Source organism: Bactrocera dorsalis, chromosome 5, assembly GCF_023373825.1.
Source record: "Bactrocera dorsalis isolate Fly_Bdor chromosome 5, ASM2337382v1, whole genome shotgun sequence".
Classification (NCBI taxonomy): domain Eukaryota; kingdom Metazoa; phylum Arthropoda; class Insecta; order Diptera; family Tephritidae; genus Bactrocera; species Bactrocera dorsalis.
Window position 1 is genome coordinate 70210384 of NC_064307.1, and position 27655 is coordinate 70238038.

Genomic DNA, 27655 nt, shown 5'->3' on the forward strand with positions numbered 1-27655 from the left:
TGGTTAATCTCTTTAAACTCCACGACTTTATGTCGAATTAGAGCAGTAGAAAATATCTTAACTTTGCGATCGCTCTCAGTAGTTTTTAAATTGATATCCTATCCCTCTATACAACTCTATCTCTCTTTCACACCCTCTATATCTTTCCCTCTCATGTTTCTCTCTGCTCTTTCCCTCTCTCTCTTTAATTATTGCCAAGAACTAATTAAGCGATTAGTAAGTAACCAACAAAGGGTTTGGTCTTTAGGAGGCCTATTGTGAAACCACCGGGACTAACCTCCTTACACTTTATTGTCGCCTCTCTGAATCACCCCTTGCGGCCGATGAAGTTCATCAGTACGAAAATCTACTTCCTGACAGCTTCTACAAGAGTCGTTATATGGTGTTCCTAGCCTATTGAGATATCTGTCAATTAGACAGAGACCTGGTAGCACTCCAGCTTGTGTTATTATGCCATTCCCAGTGGTCCATACTTTCCTGCTTTCTCGTTTGAGTTTGCTAAATAGTCAGAAGTCACACGGAGCTAAATCAGGCGAATACTCTGATAGATATTGGGTTTAAATTTGGCGAAAACCACACGAAGAATCAATGTAGAATGCGACGACATTGTCGTGATGCAAAAACCAAAAGATGTCGGACCATAATTCTGTCATCCTTTTACGAATTGTTCCGCGCAAACGATGCATAACACTCAAATAGTATTCCTTGTTGACAGTTTAGCCGGTCGGAAGGAAGTCGGAATGCACCGCACTCCAATAATTGAAGAAACCTGCCAACCCTGCAACTGCTGTGTAGAACCAATGAGCTACCCAAGGTTTTAATCGCACCACACCTTGATTCAGCCCTTTCTGTGCCCCCCCAACCACATTAGGAACAACTATATAAGAAGTCAGGCCTTAGCTACGATGTAGATATCGCACAACTACAACAGGGGCGAACTGTTACCAGCCCGTCTCTGCCTACATCATGTTACTGTGGTATTTATTACCATTCGGCACCTTCGGGGAGGGTTCGACGCGTGATTTTTACCAACCAAACCTGAATTACTGTTTACGAAATTAAAAATATCGTTATTTAAAAGGTATTATTACTCCTACCTTGACCAAAAATTGTATCTATTAAAATTTTTAAATATTCAATAATAAAAATTTAAGCAGTATACTGTTATGTTCAGCCCACTGTATGGAATACTTGTCAAACAGCTGTTTCAGAGCTTTCAAGCGTAAACAACAAAGCTTTGCGCCTTACACAGAGTAAAAGTCAACAGCGGTAACTGCGAGCACAGCTCCATAGCGCTGTTAACGCGCTCTCTGTCTACTCGAACCACCTGTTACGCGCACAGTTACTCTCTACGCTCGCCGCACTCATGTCCAACGCGCGCTGTCCCTACACACATTACGTCACGGTTGGAGCACGCGTCTTCGCTCGTGCGCTTTTCACCGTATATTTATCGCTATTTCCGTGTTTTGCTTAACCGGTACGTAAACGAGAAGCAGCGACAGAAGTGAAAATGCCGACAAATAAAGTGTTACTGTGTGTGTGAGAGCAGGGAGCTATTTTGACTAGGTAGTCGTATTGTCGTATGTGACAAAGCGGCGCTGGCCGGAGTTCATACGGGCGTGTGTAACTCTGTGAACATTGGCATTTTTCTGCATTACACCTTGTGTCTGACTTTCGCTATTAACTGTTGTTTGGCGTATTTATTGCTACACTACTTGGCTGCCTCGTTTTTGCCTTTGGCCGCCTCTACGCACGCCTTCTCATTTGTGTGAGCGCTACGCTGGCGTTTTGTTTTGTTGTTTGTTATTGCGCGCGCGAGTCGAGCGTGCGGCTGTGTGCGTGGTGGGGCCATGATTTTGGCACTTACACGACAGACTCCAGCCAGTCGTCAGCCAAATCCGGTCGTCTATGCCGTATGCTGTTGGTGGCGTTCCATTCGATTTGCACTGTACGTTTCAGTCTAAGCAAAATCTTCGCCAACGACGGTTGCTTTCTGCTCGTTCTATCCCTTGGTTCGGTCGTCGATACGAAACAGCATTGGCTGGGTGCGCGCGTGTTGTGGCAACGAAAGCACTTTCTTTCCAATTACGCGATTTTACTTTATTTATTTAAATTTATTTTTGATTATTTTTCGATTTGATGAAATGACACAGTGACTAAACATTGGCTAATTTGTGGTTACTAAATGCTTTGCTACAAACGACTGGGACGTCCCTTAATATTGTTTTGTGAGCAAATTGTATTATTTGTCTTGTGATTTTTCTTTGTTTTTCAAATACTTTTGTGGTCGCTAAAATACTGACGACTCGAAATTCGTGAAAGTGAAAACTTATGTGCACATATTGTTTTTGTAAAAGTTTACTACGTACAAATTGTTATTGTCGTTGCAACGGTAACTCCAAAGTATAGTTTCTTTTCGTTAAGAAATAAATTGTATTAAAAGTGTTTGAAACCCAAGTTAGATGCTTAGAAAAAGTGCCAAATTTTCAAATTGAAGAAGAAAAAAGTAAAAAATAAATAAAAAAATAATAATTTATAAAAAAAAATTTAAAACAAATTATTATTAAAAAAAAATAATTATTATAAAGAAAATATCACTAAAAGAGTAATAATTATTAAAAAAATTATTTTAAAAAAATTACCAAAAATCAAATAATTTCCTTGACGCGTGTAAATTACAAGCTTAAGAGTTCATTTACCTTAAGCCAAATAGTGCTAGAAATTCCAGTGTACTGCATTTTTCCAACAAGCGCTTGTTTTTGTATTGCACCGCTTTAACAGTCTTTTATTTTCGCCACGCATTTTGTTGTTGCCGAAATACTTACGGCTTAGCACACGAGAAAAAAGTCCAGTTTTTCGTTGACACATACACACAATAGCAAGTTACAAACCGCTTGGACTTAGCCGCCACTCTGTCCAGCGGCGCTACTCAACAACAAGAACTCGGTGTGTACAGCCTTTGTCACAAAATTGGACACACTAGCCGCTAGAGCGTCGAAAATTCGCAATTAGCATTGTAGTGCAGGACGTGTGAACAATAACAACAAGAAAAGTGGGTGCAATAAGTAAAGCAGGAACAACAATAAGAAGTTAAACAACTAGCAGCAGCGCAGCTGGGCTCGACAACTCCAAATACTCCAAACTCGAAACTGACCAACTCCAACTCCAGCCTATAAACTGCCTGCAGCTTTCGACTGCCTGCCAATAACAACAACAGCGCAGTATTAAACGCTTACCTGCGTTTACTCTGCGTCCACTTCCTTGCTTCCTACGCGCAAAATACCGGTATTTTGGTGAAGTCACCTCCTCCGCTTCGCCAAACTGCTTGGGTACGTCGGCGTACGCTACGTCAAAGAGTGCCGCTTATATTGAAAAGCGTAGCCGATTGGTTTTCTGCGTAACCTCACTGCCTGCGCCTGCAAAGTGATGATCTGCGTATGCACTTCTTCGCCCGCAACGAATGGTGAGTTTCGGCGTTATTTATGAGTTTGCATATTTGCGGTGCCTTTTCGCCTTTACCCAAGGGGACAGTGATTTTTGTGCTTATCATTTTTTCTTTTTCTAAGTATATTTTGGCTTAATGAAGTGGATATTGAAAGTGCTGCTTTGTGGTGAATTTATAGCAAGGTGTCTAAGCAAATATTGACTTCGCCTACTTTTCGCAAAAATCGTGATTTTTCTTCAAATCCGAAATAAATTTTCAGTAGAAAAATGCTTGAAAAAGGTTTAAAAATTTTAAGTTTTTTTCAAATATTTTTGAAACGATTTTAATTTTTTTTTTAATTTTAATAAATTGTTTTAGAATTGAAAAATAGCGCACAGTCAGCGAATATTTTGAAAAAATTGGTTACAATTTTGAAATATTTTTTTAAATTTTTTTATGAAATTTTTTAAAATTGGAGAATAGAAAATACTACCATTTTGCAAAAATAGTTGATTCTCTTAAGACATTCAATTGTCTCAGAAAATAATGTTTTTTAATAATTTTTTTCAGATTGGTTATATTTTAAGTTAGGAATCTGGTTATATTTTACGTTAGGAATCTGTATACTATCGCATTTATACTACTGATAATTAATGCAGAAATGTGCAAATCTAATATATACACATATACATATGTATTATGAATATGATTATATGTGGTTATAGCTTACCACATTCCTGCATTTCCATATTTTGCCTTCGCGAACTCATAAACAATATTCAATTCCCCACAGAGTTAATAGCATTTCCTTTAACTTCGTTTGGCGCGAAGGGCCACTTTGATAAGGAAATATAAAAAAGGCAAAAAACGTATACTAAAATAAACTGCCGTACATTTTTAAAAAGTGAAAAGCAAGAATAATATTTAGTGTATATATAACAACAAACAGAAATTCGACAACCAAATGCGGTGGCGCGCCTTTCACCTAAAGAATTTAACCAAGTACTTTATATGCGGAATGAACTCGTTGTGTATCAGCATGTGCGTACTCGTACATATGTTTGTATGTGTGTGTATGCACACGCATGGCAACCAACCAGCGCTCGCCTGCCACTTTCTGATTTATGATTTGTTTTGATTGTCAGCTTAACTCCGATTTCTAATACTATTTTTTCTCGCTTCGACGCTCATTCTTCACCCACTATCTGATTTATTACAAGCTTAAATGCCAAAACCACGTAATTTCATTTCCGTATGCATTACGAGTGCTACAAAATATGTGACTTTTTGACGTATATTATGATTTTTACTTTTACATTTTTTTCATAATTTTTTGCTTAATTAATTTTTTACTTTTAAGCTGAAAGCGTTGCGCTATGCTAACTGAGCAGCTATAATGTCTTAATCAAAGCATTCGATCTAAATGAGCTTAAAATTCGAAGTGGTGACAGGTAGTAGCTATGTACATATACACATATATAAAAATATAAAATAATAAAAAAATTAAAAATGTATAAAAAATAATATATATAAAAACTTTAAAAAATATTAAAATAAAAAAATTTATAAAAAATTATAAATATATATGCGTTTATTTATATAAAATAAATAAAAATATAATATAACAAAAAAAAAATAAATAAATTGAAAAAGAATATTAAAATTAAAAAAATTTTTAAATATAAAAAATATTAAAAACTAATAAATTTAAAAAAATAAAAAATATAAAAATAAGAAATTTATAAAAAAAAAATAAAAATTTATAAAAAATAATATATGTATGTAAACAATTTAAAAAATATTAAGATTAAAAAAAATATTTAAAAAATTATTAATATGAAAAACTTAAAACCTAGATACATATGTATGTATATTAAAATAAAAAATATATAAAAAGTTATAAATATGAAAAAATTAAAAAATCTAAGAAAAATAAAAAATTATAAGTAAAAACTGTGTGAAAATAAAAAAATAAAAAAATTAAAATTTCATTTAAAATTTAAAATAAAAAAAATTAAAAAAATATATAAAATATAATAAATATAAAAAAAATTGTTAAAATAAAAAAATATATAAAAAATAAAATTTACTCAAAAAAAAAAAATGTAAAAAATATAAAAATATTAAAATTAACAAGTATAGAAAAATTAATTAATAAAAAATAGCGCAAAAACCAAATTACATATTTCCTTTGCCCTGTTGTGCCAGCCAAAACCAGTTTTCAGTAATCAATTGTTGTTTTTCTTTTTATATTTTGCTTCAGCAAGAAATTCCATTGCATATAACGCCGTCTTACCTAGCATGAAATGTCCACATGTTTACATATGATTGTATGTATGTGTATGTATACTCAAACAAGCCGGCATAATAATTCAGTTTTCTGATTCTGCATATACTCGAGTATTAAAAGAATGTAAAAAATATAAAAAAAATTGCAAAATATTTTAAAATGCCTCACACACTGCCATGTTTTCCATATGTTTTTGTAAATAAATTTTAATAATAATTTTAACATTCAATTGAGAATTTTAACCATTGGCGAATTTAATATTATTTTTTCGACTCTTACTATAAAATGTTAAAAAAATAAAATCTACAAAACTTGTCAACAAAATTTTTTCTAATTTTTTTATTAAAATTTAAATTAAATTTTTTTATTGTGAACTCACATATTTAAAAAAAAAATAATAATAATTACGAGAAATTTCCATAAAACGTGTTTCAGTTTTTTTACATTCTAAATATTTTTATTATTGAAGTGAATTTTTCTTTCCGGAATATATTTTTTGATTTTTTTCTTAAAATTTAGTTTCTTTGACATCGAAATCACTTAATGATTTTTTTTTATGTTTTTTTGTTTCAAACAAATCACTGAAAATCATTCAAAATTGCATTATCCCGAACACGCTTCAATTTTATTAAGCCAATTACAATGCCTTACTACTGAAAACAACAACTGACGATAAATCTGTTTCTCTGTTGACATTTTAAATTAGCTGCCTAAAATTGTCACAAAAATATACAACAACAACAAGAAGATTGCAAGTAATGAAAAATTCATACCGCAATAAATTTTCTTGCGTATCTTGCTAATTGCTGCATGAAATCGAAGAATAGGCGGCTAAAAGCCGAGAAGCATGCGTTTCAAAAAACATAAACAATTATTTACTGTTGTTGTAACCACAAACAGCACATAATAATTTCTAAAGCAAAAGTGATTATATTTTCACTTTTGCGCAAATGTTTTAGTAAACTTTATGGCGAGCAGCGCTTTTAAGTGTCCACTTCAGGCGAAACAAGCGCCCAAAGCGATAATAAAAATTAATTGTATAACAACATCAGCAAGAGAAGCATGTAAAAACAAAAGCAGTAAACTGAAATTAAAGTTAAGTGAACTAAAGCCGGTGGATTGCGTCAAAACTAGTATAAAAAAGTAAGAATAAAAGTACAAAAAAAATTAAATAAAAGCCTTAAAAGTGATGACGTTAATAATAAATAGTAGACATAATAATAAATAAATGCACAAAAATCACTGCCCATAGCAATTATTTATAATAACCATTTTTTTGAATCACTTGATTGTATTTATATACATATACATTTAATGACATTAGCATTATTTAAAAATTTATTTCAAAGTACGTCGAAAACTTTTCGCACAACGCCAAATTTGTAAAACTCAAGTGCCTACCTTGTAAGAAATGTGTTTACATGGAATTCTACTCGTAATATAAATTATAAATTAATTAAGTCCAAACTTCGCAAAGTCATAACAAAAGCGAAGCAACCAAGCAACCAAACTCACAAGTTTAGCTGGAAGTTCTTGTAATCGCTTAGGCGCTGAAGCAGTTAATAAAGAGTATTTGATTACCATAATAGTTGGTGCTTAAAATAAGTAAGGCTAAATGAGTGTAGCTAAATATATTTACAGACGGTAATGATCGCCTTTGCGGGATTGACGACGCTGTAAGCATGAAAATATAATTTGGAACTGAGCTTAACTAAGATTAGGTGGAAAAGTTGTAGGAAAGTAGCGAAAATAAATATTATTATTATTTTTTTAATCAATTGAGCTAACTTTATCTAAATTGAGTCAATTAAGATTTAAGTTGTAACAATCTTATTCAATTAAAGTAGTTGATGAAGTGTTTTAAATAAATTGAACTCATTTTTTTTAATTGAGTCAATTAAGATTTGATTTATAAAAATCTGACTCAATTAATGTGCTTGAATGAACTGTTTTTGAATAAATTTAACTAATTTTTTTTAATTGAGACAATTAAGATTTGATTTGTAGCAATCTTATTCAATTAATGTGCTTGAATGAACTGTTTTAAAATAAGTTTAAAAAAATTTATTTAAATTGAGTGAGTTAAAATTTGAATTTTATTTAATTGAGCTAAATTTATTTAAATTGAGTCAATTAAGATTTTAGTTGTATCATTTTTACTCAATTAGTGCGATTTAATTAAGTGTTTTTAAATAAACGGAACTAAATTTATTTAAACTGAGTCAATTAAGATTAGCCTTGTGACAAGTGTACTTGCCTAATGTGATTCAATGAAAAGTTTGACTCAAATTTATTTGAATTGAGTCAATTAAGATTAGCGTTGTAACAATCTTAATCAATTTTGTTTCAAAAATGTGTGTTTTGCACGAAAATTTCATTATTTATTTCTAAAAAATTTTATGTGGATAATATAAGTAACATCTTAATTTTGCAATATCGGAAATATCGTACAAATTACAGTTATTACGATCGGTAGAGCAACTACTTATTGCTCGAACGATATACTGAATCTCCAAAGTAATATAACAAAACAAAGAAAAATTTTAATATTTATTTTTTCCTGCTCCACTGTGATGTTATTTTATTAATTTTTTTCTTGAATTCATCTCGTTTTAGTTATTGTCAACTTCCCAATTATTTTCAGAATTTTCTTTACTAATATTTTCCATAACAATGTGCTGTACCTAATTATATATTCGGAGTGAAATTATTACCTTCTAGCGTTGAAACGATCTCATCAAAATCCGCGTCACGTTTTTCAATATTTCCTTTGCCACTACTCATTTAAACAAACTCTGCTGATAACAAAATGTCGTTTCATATTTTATGTCAATTTGCTTACTATTGTTGCCCAAGTTATGGTAAATAAGTTTTATTTCACTTCAAACTTTAACTACAGTGCGTCAAAATAGTCAGCGTTACAAAATGCGGGAAGCAAAAAAATTATTTGCATTTTATTCGTAGGCTGGGTACATACATAGTAAAGGTTGGAGTCATAACTAAATATTTTCAAATTTATAATTCAAAATTTAAGCAACTCAAGCAAATTTCATTATGAAATTATAATGCAACCAAGAAAGATTTCAAGAGTCAACTAAAGATTAAAAGAGCTAAGTGTATGAGATTATTGAAAGTATTAAACTCAGCAATCCATAGCTGAATGCATTTCCTACCAGCCAGTGTCTTTAATTTATTAAATTTAAGAGTTCATTAAGGTAAAAAAAAATCACATTAATCTTTCAAAACTTTAACTCAAAACCTAAAAAATAATCTACATTTGAAATTATTTTCTTTCGGCTTTAAGGCACACTGTACGCGCTGTTCCCTTCCATAATTCCTTATTTTGTTTGTTTATTATTTCTCCAGCTTCTCAGCGAAGTTTCCCCAGCCGCTTTTATTGCCATTTTTATTAGTTTTAATATTTGTTTTGTTATTTATATTACTTTGTATATATTTGGTTAAGAAAGTTAGTAAATTGGCAACGTACTTACGCACTCAAAATTTATGTAATCAAAAAGTTTACTTGTCATTGAAATGTGGGCCATTGGAGATACTTACAATTCACTTTTCGCTATAACTAGCTAGAGCGGCATTCAAAATCGTCAAAGAAAGAAAATGTAATAAATAGCTTGAGGCTAAAATTTAGACAGATATTGGTTACATTTGCACTACAGCCTACATGTAGGCAACGATTTTTTAAAACTAGCGCGTTACTTGAAAACAAATAGTATTTAATCAGGGCTTCCAATTCTATTATTCTCAAAATCGCAAAAAGTACTGACAATTTTTCTATCGCCTTTCGAGCCTTTACCTGCCTCGATTTTTATTTCAAAAATTTTTAAGTATATAATCTACTTTTAGGCTACTACTACATTTATAGCCACAAACTTTCCCATAGCTTAATAACTCTGCGTAACGACGTAAACCCGACATTATTAAAATATTTGTAGAATTTTTCCGAGTACTTTACGACATTCGCTACATTTTGCCCACGCGCCATACAATGTGAGTGTAAACAATAAAAGTTGCAAAAGCGAAAAAGAAAGAATAGAAAAGAAAAGCAGGACAAGCAGCGCCAACACAAGCTGACTGTCATGAATTTTCGATCGCCGTTGGGAAAAGGCGCGTAATTTCGGAGCAGCTCCCAAGTGGCAAAGGAAACGCAGCATACAAAAGTAGAAGCTTTGTAAAAAAAAATCAGAAAAAATAGAACGACTGAAAATAAAGGTGTATGCGTAATGGAAAAAATGGTAAAAAACGAGGCGATGGCGAACAATTAACTTAACGAAACTGCAAAGTCAAAAAAAGTAAAATAACTGCGCGCAAACTAAGAATTGATGAGGTGAAAGGTCGCAGGCGCGTTCAAAATGTAAAGAGTCATGCGCTGCTTAACCACAAAAGGGCGTGAGGGACAAAGTCGTCTAGTTGTGTTGTGCAACACTAAGCGATTTGTTTAATTAAAAGCGGCTTAAATGACGTGGAAAAATAAAAGGGGACATATTGTTAAATTGTATAAGCGCCTAAAGGTATGCAACGGCATTTAAAAAACACGGGTTGTTGACATTGAATGCGACAAAAATGTTATAATTTGTTTTTGGTAATAATTTATTTCGGTTTATTTATGGGAAAAACAATCTTAAATGCCTAAGCATGTAAACGACTAATTAGCAATTCCAGCGAAATTTAGCGTGAAGTTAAAAATTGTGTGCGTTTTGAAATGTACGTTATGAAATTGGGTAATGACTTGAAGGCAAGAATATTGCCTAAAGAAATAGAAAAAAATAAATTAAAACGATGAAAAAATTTTCGAAATTTTTTCGAAAAACTACATGTAAATTTAAAAAAATATTAGCATAATTTCAAAAAAGAACTAGTTTTCAAAAATTTTCTAAAGACAATATTTTTTTCCTAAAAGTTTCGAACCATTTTTGAAATCTAATTTTTTTTTCAAAAAAATTTCGATGTTTTAAAAATATGTTGAGAGAAATTTTTGAAAGTTTTAAAAACATGTTGAGAAAATTTTAAGAAGATGTTGGATTGAAAATTCAAGTATGTTTTACGTGTTAAAAAAAGCTTGAATTACTTTCAGGCAAGCGCCTTAATGTATGCTTGAAAAGATTTTTGCATAACTAAAAACAAAAATATTTCAAAAATTTAAAACTCAATATTTTTTTCAAAAAAAGTTTCTAACCATTTTTTAACTTTCAAAAAAATTTCAGAACTTTTTCAAAACAAAAAAATCAAAACTTATTTAAAAAGAAAATTTCGACATGTTGAGAAAATTTTTTGAAATTTTTAAAAAGACGCAAAAGTGTTGGATTGAAAGTTCAAGTATTTTTTACGAGTAAGAAGCTTAAATTACTTTCAGGCAAGCGCCTCCCTCAATGTATGCTTCAAAAGCCATACTAAAAATAAAATAAAAATGTTGTTGCATAGCTTTAGGCGCTCAACATAAAATACAGTTATCGCTTTAATATAAACTAAAAAATATTAAGGATGCGGCTAGTTGGCAACTCAGTTATCGCATTCTGGGTCCCGCCTGCAAATAAAATGTTCTGTACCCCATAAATTTCAAGACAAGCGTTCATAGGACCCACCTACCTATGAATATCATGGTGTAAGTGTATCATCTGCATCAGCGTAAATTGTTTAATACCGTCACGTATGCACTACTTGTGCATGCCGCGTAAGTTCAATACAAACAAACAGACGTAGTAGTGCAGCAGCAATTCAAATTGAGAACCAGTTCCATTCATTGCATTGACCAATCAGCCATGTCTTGAGCCTGAGTGGCGCCCATAACTGCAGCGCCATTGTTGCTGAGTTCATTGCAGAGGCATGGCGTTTATTTGTAGAATTTTCCTTCATCGCCACTATTTCTGTGCGTATCTTCTGACTTTGTCTTCTTCATCGTTTTTCATATGTGCTTTCTGTGCAGAGAAGAAGAATTGGTTTTTCGTCCGAATTGCTAGACTTCATGTGGCTTATATGCCAAAATAACAATCAAATGGGCGCACTTGTACAAGCATTGGTGTAACTTGGCCTAGTCAGTACGCTGTAGTCGCCGTTACAATGACCTCTCAACTCGCAGTACATGTAGCATCGCTTCGCAAGTCTTCCTTTCTTTCGGCAAGTCCATTTGCAGCATATGATTTGTGTTGGCTCTTTAACGCGCCGCATAAAACTTTCACACTTTGGCGGCGCAAAAGTTTCAAAAAGCATTTATAAGTTTGTACATACACACATATTAATGTATATTTGGTAGTATATACAATAGCATAACGCTTAGAATTGTGCTTTGTTATTTGCCTGCCGGCTCTGCCTCTCAACAAGGTTGTCTTGTACGCGCTGCTGCCTTCCGGTCTTTGCCGCTGGCAGTCTGTCTCCTTCCACCGCTGCTGGAGTGTCAGTACGTTTTCACTTATTACTTAACAACTTTCACGCTGTGTCCTTGCATGCCTTCTTGCATGTTGACCTTCTTTTCACTGTGCTGCATGTGTTGGGTTCTTCATAATGGGTGAGCGTGTCGGTTTGTCTCTCTCATTTTTTGTTGTTTTGGTTAATTAGGTAATTATGATGGCAATAATTAGGGACATAAATTACAAGTTTACCCGCTAAGTGCTAAAGTCGGAACAAACGGAAGTAATTTTTTTCCGAGATTTTAATATTAAATTAAATATTTTTTTTTATAATTAAAACAAAAAGTTTAAAAAAAAGTTCTAAATTAAATTTCTAAATTTAAATTTTTTCCAAAAAAAGTTTCAAAACATTTGGTAAATCACATTGTGTTTTCTAAAAAATTTTCAACGCTTATTCCAATATTTCAATGTTTTGAAAAATTTTGGTTTGAAAAACTCTATTTTCGATTGCTTATAAAAAATATGGTTACAGAACTTTTTTTTGGTAAAAAAAAAATTTTCATTGAAAGTTTGAAAATTCAATATTTTTTCCAAAAAAAAATTTTCAAAACATTTTTAAAATAAATATTTTTCCCAAAAAGATTTCAAAACTTATTTCAAAAAAATTCAAAGGTTTTAAAATATTTGTAGAAAATTTTTTGAGTGAAAAAATATTTTTTGGATTGTTTAACTAAAAGATATACATACAAAACATTTGAAAACTTTTTTCAATAGAAAAGTTTTGAAACATTTACTTAAGTAAATTTTTTTTCAATAAATTTTCAAAATATTTCAGAAATCAAAATAATTTCAATCAAATTTCAACTAATTTACAGAAATTTAAAAAAAAAAAATTTAATTTAAAAAAAGTTCTTTTTTTCTCAAAAAAAAAATTGTTTTTTGTAAACGTTATATAACAATTTTTTAGTCTACATTACTTTTTTCAAAATATGTTTCAAAATTTGTTTTCCGAAAAATTTTTTTAATGTCGTTTTGGTTTTTAAAGTAAATTAAAAGAATAGATGCAAGAAATTAAGAAATGTTTCTGAAAACTATTTTTTCCATAAAAGTTTCGAATATTTGCTTATATCTACTTTGAAAAAAAATGTTTTCGCTATGCCAATTTTAAAATTGTTTTGACATAGTTCCCTAAAAGACCAAAATTTATGAAACAGTTGCGCTCTCGCTTAAGTCAATGTCAATGTCATTGTTTTGGGGAGTTTAATAAGAAAGAAAGAGAGAGGTTCACCCTGTATGAATAACGATTGCTACAACACTTTAGTACTTGAGCAACCGGTAGGTGGAAACATGGACTGCATACAGTACACACTACCAACATATGTCCCTTAAAACTATTTCCAAAGCAAAAAATATGTATTTCTTCCTTTTCTTACTAAAACTAGAAAAAAAACTAGAGAAGTCTTAAACCTGCCGACTTATATTTCAAGCATGCAAATGTGCCTTAATTTGTTTATACTGCTCCTTTTTTATTTATTTTTTATATTTTGTTTTAGCATTTTTATTGCCACGCTTATTTCGCATTGTTGATACTCGACGAAAGTGAAGCTATGTATGTATATGGTGTGGAAGTAAGTAAATATTGTTGGTTTTATTGTTGTCGCTACGGCTGCATATTTGTGTTACAATTTACATGAAATTGCGAAATTTATTCCTCCGCAATTTTATTGCTTCGCTGTTGCTGCTTGTCATTTAAGTGCCGTGTTGCAACATAACAACACGCAGAAATTCAGCTAGATGTGGCTTACAAAGGAGCGAAGTAACAACAAATTGTTAGCAATTTAATAGATGCAAGAAATTACGCATTTCAGCTTGGTGTGAAATGTCTCTGAGGCGGGAACAAGCATATAAAGCTGGTTGTTTACTTGCATTCCTTGACTGATCCTATTTGATAGTGCTGTGGAAGAAGAGAGTTTCTGGCAGGAAAACAGAAACAGAAAGAAAAATACGAAGGTAAAGATACCAAGTAGAAATCTCTGAGAGAATCTCATGAATGAATATGAAATAAAAACAAAAAAAAATGTTTGAAAAACAAAACTACTAACTTTTTTTAAGAAAATTGGAAAAATTTCGAAAAAATCTTGGGAAAAATTTTTGAAAAAGTTTGAAATTGCAAAATTTTTTTTCGAAAAAGTTTTCAAAATTTTTTTCCAAATTATTTTTCAAAAACTTTTCGAAATCTTCAAAATCTTTTTTTCGAAATCATTTTCCTTAAAATTTTCGAAACTTTCAAAATCCTTTTTTCAAAAACTTTTCGGAATTATCAAAATCTTTTTTCGAAATAATTTTTCAAAAACTTTTCGAATTTTTCAAAATTTTTTTTTCGAAATCATTTTCCAAAAAAATTCGAAAATTTTCAAAATTTTTTTCGAAATTAGTTAGAATTCCATGCCACGTTGTACTGACCCTACCTGGGCAACTCGAAACGAAATAGTATTTAAAACACACTCATGCTGTAAATTCTAACTTAATTTAAGACAGCATAACGGTCTTTGCTTGCAGAGCAGGTAGCGGTTACGCGCTAGTTGAGTGTGTGCCGCAAATATTTAACAAAGGACTAACGTATTCATATGCAGTTACTTACAACTACACACATATACACACTCACAGCCACTCACACGAGTCACGTAGTATATGGCAACTGCTTGTCGAGCATGTGCGACCGCATTTAAAGTCCTGTTTGCACATTTACACCTGTGTTAGGATTACTATTAAAGCAACTAATGTATGTAAAGCATATTTATATAGTCGAACGTGTGTGTGTGTTTTGCTTAAAAGCACTTGTATGTGCGCGCTTGCCTTCCATTACACTTGGAGCACTCGCCTGTAACACCACACTGCTCTCCCTACACGCTCAGCACCACGCCTCCTGCTCACCTAACCTGCGCTGCATTGTAAAATACTTGCGTAATTTATTTCATTACGCGCCCAATTACAATGTAGCTGCCGCCGGAGCAATAAAGCTGCTGCTGCGCGCGCAAGTGGCAACACCGTCTAATGTCTTAGTTTTATTACATTCACCGTTAGTTGCTGGCAGCGTGGCAAAAGCGCTTACTAGTATGAGTTTGCTGTTGTTGTTGTTGGTATTTTTTTTCTTTCTCGGTCCAGTTTTTTTCTCACTTTATGATAATTACTTTGTTTATGGACGCGCTTATGCGTTTTGCACCTTTCGCTTCACACACAGTTCTTATCAACATTTATTAGATTTATTTCAGACGCAACAACAACAAACAATGCATATCAGCACTTTTTCATTTAAGCACATTTTATTGCGACCATTAAGTGTGTGCGCTATCCGACTATTATAAATATAAATTCCTTAAATGTACTTTTTGAACCACTTTTGATTACATCAGCGGGGTGGTTGTGAGTTTAAGTGAACTGTCTGGGTAAAAGTTTGGCACTCACCGATAATAGCGGCACTCGTTTATGTCTGGTATAAATTTAGGTATTTAGTTACTTATTACTTAATCGCTTTCAAACTGAACGACTTCAAAAAGGAATTATAAATATTTCTGAATTTTTTCTCATATCAAGAGATTTTGTAAGGCTAACCTTCTGGGTAGTAAGTAGTTTCAGTTATAGTTTTTACATATATAATATAATCTAGGCTCTTCATTATGTTTTCCTTGTCTCTTTCTCTAATTTTATCAAATTTTATATTAAACGGCGAGAAGTCTTTACAGTATCTCCTTCCCTCTTATATTAATATTAGTAGTGTTTCGCTTTGGTTAGCTGATCTCACACATTTGCTTACATTTTTAATAGTGTGTGACTCTACTAACATTGATTGGTTCGTATTACTAGTAAGGCTCGTGACTTCGCTAAAATAAATTATTTCTTTATTTTATGATTTTTTCTCCGCCTTCTTAGTATTTGCTTTCTTCTATCTAAACAATTAATATCACAAAATTATTGGCAATCCCTTTTCTTATATTTTATTATACGCTTATGGCGTGTGGATGTGCTAACGCTGATTACTTCGTTTTATTCAGTACGGTGTGTCAATATAATTCTATATTATCTTATCTCCGATTTTTTTAATATCTACTTCCTTCTTATATCAATCTTACTATTCTTTCGCTTAGGCGAGGCCTTTTCTTAAATTTGTATGGTGTGTGTCTGCTAACATATAATAGATTATTTCGTCTTGTTCAGTAAGGTTTGTAACTCTGCTGATATAAATCGTTGCTTTATATGTATTTATATTTTATTTGCTAGAAGTTTGCGTAATCGGCTGCTAAAGCTTCAAAGGCGTTTTTTTTTAAACTACTATTACTATTAAAGTTTGCAGAGTCAATGAAAAAACTACTCCCACTAGACAGATCGACTTGAAATTTTCATATGATCTTCTCAGACATATTTGCCAGGTAATAATCGAAGGAGTAAAACAATTTTTTGGTAATCCGCCACTTTTTCAGAAATATTTGTGCTAGTTTTAAGGAGAAAAACTTTCCTAGCACCTTTTTATGGAGGTCCTCACGAAGATCTCCCACGTGATCAAGAGGTTTGAAGGTTTTTCAAAAAGAATCACTGCTTATTAAAGCACATTAAATTCTCTAAATACACGTACTAGTCCCACGGTTTTTGAGATATCCTTCTGAAATTTCGCACAAGCTCTATGCTTTCCAATAAACCGCTCCGTTGTCGGAACCGAGGACCAATATAACATATAGCTGGCATACAAACATAAACGACCTTATAGCGCTTTTTGCCACTCAAATGAACCAAATGAAAGGAAATTAGTGTACGAGTACTAAAAGCGTTTGATCTAATTATACCTCATTAGCGCTAGTTTATCAGCTGCTTGAGGCATTTTATTTTTTGAATTACTATAGTAGTGTTAGCTGATAAGATTACTCTACGTATTTGAGAGTAATCTTTTCAGCCATATCGCATTTCGGTGCACGTGATCTCAATAAATATCAAGGGCTTTGGCAAGGTGGAGTAATAAATCGAATCAGTTATAGCCTATTTTATACTTGTTTGAAACGAAATTATACATAATTGTGCGAGCGATAAACAGCCAGTTGGAAATCATAAATTCCAATCTTATTTCCACAAACTGTTGACTTAGTTAGTACTAGTGATAAACTACAATTTATGCTCATGACTTTACTTGTTTGTGCAAATATGTACGCATGAGTGATTTATTGATGCAATTGATAACGATTTTTTATAGACAAATGTTATAAAAGAAAGGGAGGAGAGTGCTAATATTTTAAATGGAAAATTCTTAAGACAAATTTGGGTAATAAATACGGTAGTAGTAACCAATTATTGATTAACACTTCGTTTACATCCAACGTAAATGAGTATTTTCTTAGTATGGCAGCTATATGCTATAGTCGTTCAATATCCACAATTTCAACGAATGAGCAGCTGCTGGGAAAAACAAGGTTATGAGCAAAATTTCAACTCGATATCTCAAAAACTCATGGACTAGTTCACGTATATACAGGCGGAAGCGCATGGCTAAATTAACTTAGTTCGTCATGGCAAACTTAATAAATCCCTTTTAGGGCATAAAGATCGTACTAAAACTCAATCTCACTATACAATGGTGATACAATTTCAAGCTATTAACATAAAATATCAAATATTTCTGCAATATTGAAGCGCAAACAAGCATTCTGTAAACATGCCTCGGTTAACTTGAAATACTTGTTCAAATTTCTTCACATTTTTTTTGTACAACACACTTTGGCCTAAGGAATCCGCTTACAATTTTGACAATTTTCTAATAAAACAAACATAACATTGTCTTTTCATGCGCTTTTTTGCATTTGACATTATGTGTTGCTCTCCAGCTTCTCTCTTTCCAGCTTGGACACACTTTGTATGCAAGACAAGACTGCCTGTGCAAGCTGCATGCTCAACATCTTTGCCCCAAAAATGCAGGGCAATTGTAGGCATATAAATAGCGTTGTGACAGGCATGCAGCAAAAACAAATAAACTTTTACTTTCTGCTGAGAAACATTTGCCAAATACGCTAATATTTTGGGCCGAATTTGGAAAAAAATTTAGTAACAACATATGACAAGTATTTGTTACAGTTAGTTAAGCGGATTTCTAGTTGACATCATTTAAAGAAAATATTTACACAAATTCTAGCATTTAATTGTATTAAAATTATTTGTGATTATTATAACAAAATAATTGTTCTTTAGTATGAGAATTATATATAAAGTTAGCCTCTCATTTAACAACAACTTATTTCCAAACCCAGCACAGTGTCGCTTTATTTCCTTCGTAAAACTATAAAAAAAAGCTATAAAAAAGTGGAAAAAAGCAATATTCTTGATTAAAATGCATATAGTAAAGCATTACAGCAACAACTTTAGTGAAAGTTTGCCAGCAAAGTATTAATTTCTGATATTGCCCAAACACGGAGGCAGCAAAAAGCAGGCGCAATAGCCTACACAGTGTCTGACAAAAGTATGCTGATGACAACAAATTAGAAAAAATCGACAAAAGCGAAAATATTTGGCACAAGGTTCTCGGTGTTGCTGCCTGCAACAAAGTACGAGTAGCTGGTATTACAACAAAACAAATATACAAAGAAAAAAATAAAAAAAAACCGTAAACGCCTAGCTGCAAGCAGCAGTCATACATACATCTCCAGCTTCAGCGCCTAAAAGCAGACTTCGTTTGCAAAAAGACTGCAAAAGACCTTCATGCAGACTTGCTTATGTCATAGTAACTAACACATTTTTTTCACTTTATTGTAACTGCTGTACTTGTACACAAGAGCACCCAAGAACCCTGAATAGTGTATAAGGCTTTACGAAAATTATTTCCACACACATTTTGTTGAATTCTCCCTTATTGTCTGCCATTGTTTTGGCCTCAACGCAAGCCAGCACATTTTCACTTCACACAATTGCTCGTTGACCGCTTAGATAATCCATGGTGAATTGCAACGTGTTAGCCAGATAAAGTTATAAATTATACATTTAATAGTATGTAGTTGGCTTCGACGCTATGGCTACTTCTGAGGGGAAGTGAGTATGTGCAAACACTTTATTGTTCACTTAGCTAATTGTTTGTAAACAATAACAGTAAAAGTGACCAACGGCGGGTTTAGGTGAAATTGATAGTTATTTGTTGAATGATATTGTTAGAACTATGATATTGTTTCGGTGCATTGAATTTTTGGTGACTGTGTTTAAGTATCGACTGACTTCATATATTTTTTTAACGAAAACTTATTTGATACACTTAATGTTTATGGTCAGAATATAGTTTATGGATTGTTTAGGTGCACTAAAGTCACATAGTCTCTCAATGAAACCCCTTATATCAAGGTTTGGACACCATCGTAGGACCACTTTGATTTTGCTATTTCGTTTCTCAATGAAACTACTTATAACCGTTATACTTTTTGTGGTCAACCATTCAAGATTTGGTACCTGATGGGTTTCAAATATTCTGTGTCTGGTTTGTGTTCGACCTAAACATTCAAAGCAAAATGAAAAACGATTTCCCTATTCCCTTCTAGCTTGCGGCTGGGCAGACCTAGTTTTGGGCATGTGATCCAAAAAGTCAGTGCCACGTTATAGTTGCGTTGATACTGTAAATACTATTCGTGAGCCTATGTAATAAGTCTTTAGCTTTAGTCTCATCAGTTTGAGCCATATCTGCTTCATTATCTTAAAGTTGATTAATGATTTCTATCTGCTTTGAGCGAAAGGTTTTGAGATCATCAGAATATACACCCGCCTGTACTCCGTTGTCCATTTTGGATACGTTGGTATAGATAAACATTGTATCTTTTATAATTAAGACTCGATTGTCGGAAAATGCCAAGAAGTAACCTTGCGTTATGTGAAAATTTTCATTCGGACCTTCTAAAATAGGTCTGGACCTCTGAGATGGTCGGGTTCTATAATTTAGACTCGGATTTTCGAAAAATAACAGCTTCCACTTTCCAGACAAAGTTTTTAAAACGGAAAGGAGTCACTGTTCAACAATAATCCTTCCATTGTTGAGCTTTAGAAGATTCTAGGCAGCAATTATTCACCAAAAAATAAGTTACGGTCTTTACTCTAATTGGTGCTGGTCTAAATTTTCATCACTTTGGAATATAAACAAGTTTTCCTACCAAATTTGAAAGCTAGTCTTAACCACCGCCTTATCCACATAAGTAAATTCCACATTCCAACAAATGACCGACAACGTTACCATAGCAACCGTGCAACTTGTTGTTTGATCAATATCTTCGAACTGCCAAACTGAATACCGAACGCAAACAACAGTTCACTTAATTAGAAAACTCATCAAAGAAGCAAGAAAAACCGAACGTCCAAAAAAAATTTCAAACAAAAAAACAGAAATAACAAAGCTTTGCTGAAAAATCGAAACACAAAACTAGAAATGTCGCTTTTCGAAAATCCTGAAAGCATACGCATGCTGCGCGATTTGCTCACACCCCCCGAGGAGCGAGACAATTCAGACACCGACGACGATGAGCCGGTCGCCGGTGACAGCAAGCAGTGCAACAATTTCAGTAAGTGCGTCGACTAAATGTGCAAAAACCGCACGGAAAATAACGTAAACGCCACAAAATTTCCAAATGACTTGGCATTTTTTTTGTAGCGCCCGCACATTTTGGCAGCAGCAACGGCAATGCAGGTGGCAGCAAACAAAAACAAGCGCAACAAGGAGGGCAAACACCCGAACGCAGCGCATTGCCAACAAGCATCGAAGAATGGCAAAAGCAGCAGGAGCAGGAGGACAATGAGATTTTAGAGACGCGCCGACGACCCGAGTACAGCATGACCTATCGGCAAGCAGTGGGCACGGAGGACCTCTATCTGCAGGTAGTCGCCATAAAAGCAATAATATGTTGCACATATGAGCTGCAGTGTTTGAACAGCATACACTTTTTTTTTTGTTCTCTACCGCTTAACTGCTTTCATTTTTTCATGTTTTCCATGCTGTGTGCCACGTATGTCTGTGTATGAACACCGTTGTTTTTTACCGTTTGCCGCCTCGCTGGTCACAGATGGGCAATCGCACTAATGCCACGGCCAGTTGTGAGGATTTGTTGCTGGAGATACTGCTGCCGGACGAGACGACACCGGCGGATAAAATGGATTTGTCAATTACCGAAGATGAAGTGGATTTGGCGACGCCAATTTATCGCCTCAAATTGCCACTGCCGCACAAGGTGAACGTGGACCGTTGCCGGGCCAAATATGTGGCTGAGCTGCGCAAACTCTGTCTGACGTTGCGACTGCAACGTGAATTCGATTATGTGAACTTTTAGAAAGGCCAAGCGCTAAGCTGCTCAACGCTCGATAGTCGCTGCACTAAAACAACAACAACAGCTGGAATAACAACAACAACGGTAAAATGCAAAGTAAAACTAGCAATGCACTGCAGTGGATTTGTTCTTCGCTCTATTTTGTATGCAATAAATTTTATTGAGCAGCTAATAATAGTGTATTTGTATATGTGTGTGTGAGTTGGTGCCTTGTTGTTGCACCAGCTGTGTGGGTTAAATGAGTGCATGTGCGGCGCTGTAGGAGATTATGTCATGCAAATGCGATTTGCGCTTAAGTTGGCTGCGGCATTTTGGTGCTATGCAGTTGCGGTTAAGTCACTACCAAGCGGCCTTGCGGTTTGCGTTATAAATATAAGCGAATAGTAAGCTACAACCTCTCGAAAATTTTTGCAAAGGACGGAAACTTAAAAACTACGCTTTCCGTTTATATGACATGCTATAAAACCTGAATAATTAAATCGGTACAGGATGGTTCAAAATTCGCATAATTATAAGATAGATCCAAATTTCGATAAGAATACATTATAAGATAGATCCAAATTTAAAATAGAATACATTTTCGCATCGATATACAGAATAGGGTCCCAGAAGCTCTAAATATTTTTTGTCAGCTGAATGTGCGGAACTTTCCTTTTTATACAATCCTGGATTCGAAATAAAATATAATTAAGTGAGAAGAAGAAGTTTCTGATATGTACAATGGTTGTCATATAAATAACTTTACCCTTTAATTGGATTTTTCTTGTCCTTAGAAAGCACACCTGGTCGAAAAGGCAAACAGAAACTACATATAACTCTCAGATTTTGTGTCTGTCCTTTAAAGTCGCTCATAAAACAAATAGGTTGTTGTCCTAGCTCAGCAAAGACTCTGTACATTATCGTCGATATCCGTCCAATACACATACAAATGAGGTATTAGACAATGCTTAGCCAGCCAGTCGGCTCATGATTTCAGGTCATTGGTGTCAGACTCGGCGGAACTACAGACGTGATATCATACTCGACTCTTGTTAGTAAGAAGAAAGGACCGTTGGTACTATGACTTTAATGAGGGTTTAAAAGGTGAGACAGGACCTGGAGCGGGCTTATTCTATAGTAATCCATACTCAGTAGAGAGCTTCAAACTAAATGGCTGCAATTCAATCTTTTGGGCCGAAATGTTTGGCATTACATAAGGGTCAAGTGGAATTCTGCTCTAACCAGAAAGTTCATAAATCTGCTAGTGGACAGCCAAGGGAGCTTCTGATCTAACCAGTCCATAAAGTACATATGTTAGTGGACATCCAAGCAGCAAACAAGGCACTCCGTAGCCCTAACACTAAGTCTTACTGGGTTTGATTATGCAAGCAGGCAATAACAAGATCCTCAGTAGATAAGTAAATGAGTATCGCACCGCGACCAAAGGTCTATTGGCGCAAACATATAGGGATAGAAGAAAACGAAAAGACAAACGAGTTGGTCCGCTTGGGGGCAGCTAGAAACACAAATCCGCTTCTTAAGACCATTCAGCTACTTCAAGGGTTGTTTGAAGAAATGGACTCTAGTGGTACACCACAAGTCTTGGAATATTAGCTATACAGGACATGCCACAGCACAAAATTGCTTTGTGATAGTGTTGTTGGTGGACTAAAAGCTTCTACTCTTTGGCAAAAGAGAATTGGGTAATATTGTAGGGGTCATTACAGAGCGTCTGCGCTTAAGATCCCACCTTCATAAAATGAGGAAAGTGAATTCGACGAAATGTGGAGAAGACAATCAAATGCCGCTAAATATGTTAAGAATCATTAATGAGTCCTTAAATCGAAAAAAAGATCTCCAAAGGTGCTTAAGAGTCTCCAAAGACGTCAAATATAGCTTAATGAATCACTTTATTTGAGGATATACATAAAGTTTCGAGTACATACGTAATATAGTTGTATGAGTTAATATATAAGAAACAGTTATATCGTTTTACCACAGCATATTTGTATATTATACCACCCAAATTGACCGTAATGTAGACATAACCCATACCATTAACAATTACTTAAGCGGCATATGTGACAAGACTGACTCAGAAAACAGGAAGCAACACCAAATGGCGACATAATATGTAGACATAAACACGAAAAATATGGAGGAGGAGGAGGTCACAGTTGAAAATAGAAAAGCGAAAGCGGCCGAAATTAACAACAGAAACAAAAACGTGTGGCTAAAGTATAAATAAAGCTATTTATATGCGCTCATGCTGCTATTACCCACCTGTAGCTGTATAATATCTTTAAATCGAGTGCCAGGCCATGAGTTGTCAGTATGCTTTTAGGCGCTTAACGCGTTTTTTACGGCATGGAGTAGCACGCAGCCCTACAAACGCACAGATTAACTTGTTAATAAACAAACATTTTGCGCGACTTGAATATTATTCCGAACACGAAAGCAAATTATGCACGCTTTCATTACCGCACAGTAGCAACTACGCTACGGTATTTAATTTTAGCGCGTTTGTTGACATTTTGCTGTGCCACAGCGTTGCCTATACGCCGCTATATGCAGGTAGTTAGGGGTAATAAGCGCGAATTTTACGACCGCAGTTGTTGGTAATCTCTGTTTTGAGTCGAAATTGTTGTTATTTCAACAAAGTGTGATGGGAAGCATACATTTAGGCGCACATATAGAAATTTGTGCCTTTTAATATACATTACAGTGGCCGCACTAACACATGCATACCACGTGACTACATGCAAATGAGCACACACGTGCTAGCTCGTAAAAATGCCTGTATGCTGCGCCTGCTCTTATGCTATGCAAATTACATTTATGTCGAGTGCTCTGCCACAACTCCACTGTCGGAGTACTTGCCACGCGTAGTCTTTCGCTTTTACGTTGGCGAAGCATACTTTACATGCATACATATGCATTTGAATATTTAGTGGCAAATTTTGACTAGCAAGCTGTTGAGACATCGCGAGTGGTTTTAGCAAAAAATTAAATATAAAAATGAAAAAAATATACTATATATGTATATACGAAAAATGCAGAAAATGCATATAAATAAGCTCGAAATATAGTGTAGAAAGTTGACGAGCTTATTTCTATTTATTTTGCTTAAATTTTACTTTTCGTCGACGCAGCGTTTTTGCGCATTTTTAGCGCACATTATAAGCTAACTGCGCTACTTCGGTGATATAGTCGACAAAACGCCTGCAAGTATGCTACTAATGTCACCAAAAACGCTGTGCTATACTCCACTTAGCTGCAAGCACTGCCAGTCTGCGCATTAATTTCAAATTAGTAGCCATAATGTGTGGCATAAGCAGCGCAGAGTTGTACATGCTGCATGGAACTCTGACAAAGAAAAGCAAATGTATAAAAAATGTATCCAAAATATGGGCATATGTCTATCATGCAGTCAATTTTTTTTCATTTTTGTTAAATTTGCTTGAGGAAGTTGTTGAAAGTTGCTGTCGATTTAAATGTTTGTGGTAATACTTTAATTTCAGTTAGTTATATGTACATATATATGACAGTATACTTGAATTTCAACAACAGGTGTGCGACTTTGCTAAATTATAAGGATTAAAGTTCGTTACGCCTAATTGTAGGCAAGAGTTTTTGTCATCACTGCTTAAAATTCTATATTTAGAAAATTAATTTTTAATGCACACGCTTTGATGAAAAACAAATTGGTTGCTTGGTTGAAATGGGAGCGCCAAACCACACTGAGGCCATTATTAGGCTCCTTGTGCTCCTGGGTGAGAGCCAATTAGTTCAACAACTCTGTGTGTTTGGTAGAATACCTAATCACTCGTTGTGCTCTCAAGTGGTAGCTAATTAGTTATCAACTTTGGTAAAATATTTAGTTTTTTACTCACTGCTGCCCTATACCTCTTAAGTTGGAGTATTGAGCCATTATTAGACTCGTTTTACTATACTATATATTAACATACTTATTTATAACTGTTACGGTCTATCGCGGATTCTTTATTGGTGAACAATTCGTCTCAAGAAAAGCTTATAAAAATGGACCTGCAGATTTCTGCCAATATTTATCATGTAACTAACTTCAAAATGTCAACAAGTTGTTGGAAAAATGGTGTATATTTCACCTTTATCACATAATTCTAACAATGGTGAATAAAATGTTCAATTCAATGAAAAAATAATGGATTTCACTTCATTAGACTTTATATATTTGAACTCATTCCTCAATTAAGTGAGCCACCCAGGTGTATAAGCGATGTATATTAATCGCAATAACTATTTTTATTTAAAAAAATAAATAAAATTTTCAATTTAAAGCAAAACAAATGCATTTCACTTCACTAGATCAATCTTTAATCAATCAAGCCACCCAGGCGTATGAGCAATGTAAATAAATCGCCTACAACTATTTTTAATTAAATAAAGCTATCAATTACTGTCAAATAGCTTGCTTAAACTCAAAAATAATATCTTAACAAACTATACTCATGTATCATTAGCAGTCTCGTGTGCTACTTTGCCGTTTCCCTAACCTCACTTTCTTTAATGTACCTGAGAGCCATGCCGACCCACTTACGTTTGTAAAAAGAAATTTAGTTTCTCTGTATGAACCTTATTAAAATGCCAACAAACGAAAAGTGCCGTCCTGCATTGGCAGCCATAATGGCACCAGGGACACGGTACAGCATTACGATAAGTACCAACATTAAAAAGCACAAACCAAGTTAAGTTAAATAAAACCAAAGTTTTACTTTGTGGCTGGCCGGTGCGTCGTTAAAAGTGGACCATAATGACAGTTGCAGTTCGTTAGCAAGTTGTTAATGCCACAGTATTGGCAGGTAATTTGCAGAGTTTTAATATTGCAAGCGCTTGCATGTGTGTGTGTGTCGGCATGTGGGTGCGTGTGATAGCGCTTTATGACAGTGGCAGTGCAGACAGATATATTTGTACGGTTTGCTTTTGTCAATACATGGCAGAAACTTGCAAAATCTTGTATTAATTTTGGAAGATGAAACTTAAAAATGCGTTAAATTTGTAGCACTAGCACCATAATGCCACGTTTACACAAGCAAACAAAATCGAAAAACTGACTTGCAGTCCGGAAGATAGTAATAAATGCGTTGGCGCAGCACGCACACATAGATTAGTGTAGGTGCATGCAGCTGTGGCATGTGGCAGTTGCAAATTGCTGTTGGTGGGCACCACAGGAGCGTAAATAATGAGTTTACGTGTACAGATACAGACACTCTTCCACTCATACATACAAGCAAACGCCAGTTCCTTAAGTCAACGTGTGATTGCATGAGTATTGGCATGCATATATAAGTACATATATAAATAACGGTATAATGCATTTGTGCATATATTTGCTCAAGCACTATTTCTTCCACATAACGGAAATTTGCATGCATTGCAACTTCCGTCTGTGGGATTTTGTTACGAGCTACAATTCGGTTGCATAAAACGGCGCAACGACGAGCAAATTCAAATGCGTTGGCGCAAATGTGGATTTAATTGCAAGCCTGCACTTGGCTGGCATCCTCTGTGCGTGTGTGTCATGCATGCTATCAGGGCATGCGTAAGTTAAAATTACGCCAAAAATGCAAAGCGAGCAGAGCAAAAAAATCAATGAGTGCTCCAAATTTCGAATATGAACTGAAATGTTTGCTGCTGATTTTCGGGCCAACAGCATGCAGATAAACATGGAGAAGCAAGCGGTTGCAACAAATTGAGTGACAAACAGACAGTTATGGCTGCCGATGTGGCAGGAAGATAAATAAAAGCGTAGCAGACAGACAGGCAACGCAGAAAAACGCTGGAGAAACCACAAAACCAATGAAATGTTGAGGAAGTTTAAGACTGGCAAGCACTAAGACACGCATACGCAAACATATATAAACATATAAACACACATATACACATATACAAATATACGCAAACATATACACTTATATGCAAACATAAATTGTATGCCTGTATGCCTGCTTGCATAGAAATGCACGACTCTCGTATGCGCTCGTAACGAAAGTTTGTTATTTTAGGCATGACATCGGCACAAACACACATATATATTTGTGAAATAATGTTTTTCTGCAAGCCCGTATATTTGCTTGTGCACCCAACAGCACTTCGCCTTGCCGGCACAAAGATTTGCTCACGCTGCAGCCTAGTTAAATACTGCCAAGTGGAGCAGCGGCAATATTACGGCTTGACCTATTAAAAATTACTGCCGAAAAATAATTGGAACATGGCAAATATGAGCAGCCAATACACG

The 27655-nt window shown here is 34.3% G+C and overlaps 2 protein-coding genes across 7 annotated transcripts in view; both read left to right on the forward strand.

The window, feature by feature from the left end:
• The window catches only part of LOC105227202 (venom dipeptidyl peptidase 4), a 118829-nt gene that overhangs the window by 22571 nt on the left and 68603 nt on the right, over positions 1–27655 (forward strand). Inside the window, exon 1 of one of the 6 annotated variants that reach the window (XM_049459284.1) lies at positions 1079–3463. The exons of 4 other annotated variants lie outside the window; for them this stretch is intronic. The gene's annotated coding sequence lies outside the window, so the exon portion shown is untranslated. Of the gene's footprint in view, positions 1–1078; positions 3464–27655 lie in introns of those variants that run through there. One more of the 6 variants, XM_011206433.4, reaches the window with a different exon arrangement.
• On the forward strand, positions 19684–22839 carry LOC105227201 (dynein axonemal assembly factor 6). Its single transcript, XM_011206428.4, has 3 exons — positions 19684–20640; positions 20730–20953; positions 21139–22839. Exons 1-3 carry the CDS (start codon positions 20508–20510, stop codon positions 21400–21402), a joined length of 621 nt encoding a protein of 206 aa, XP_011204730.2. The 5' UTR covers positions 19684–20507; the 3' UTR covers positions 21403–22839.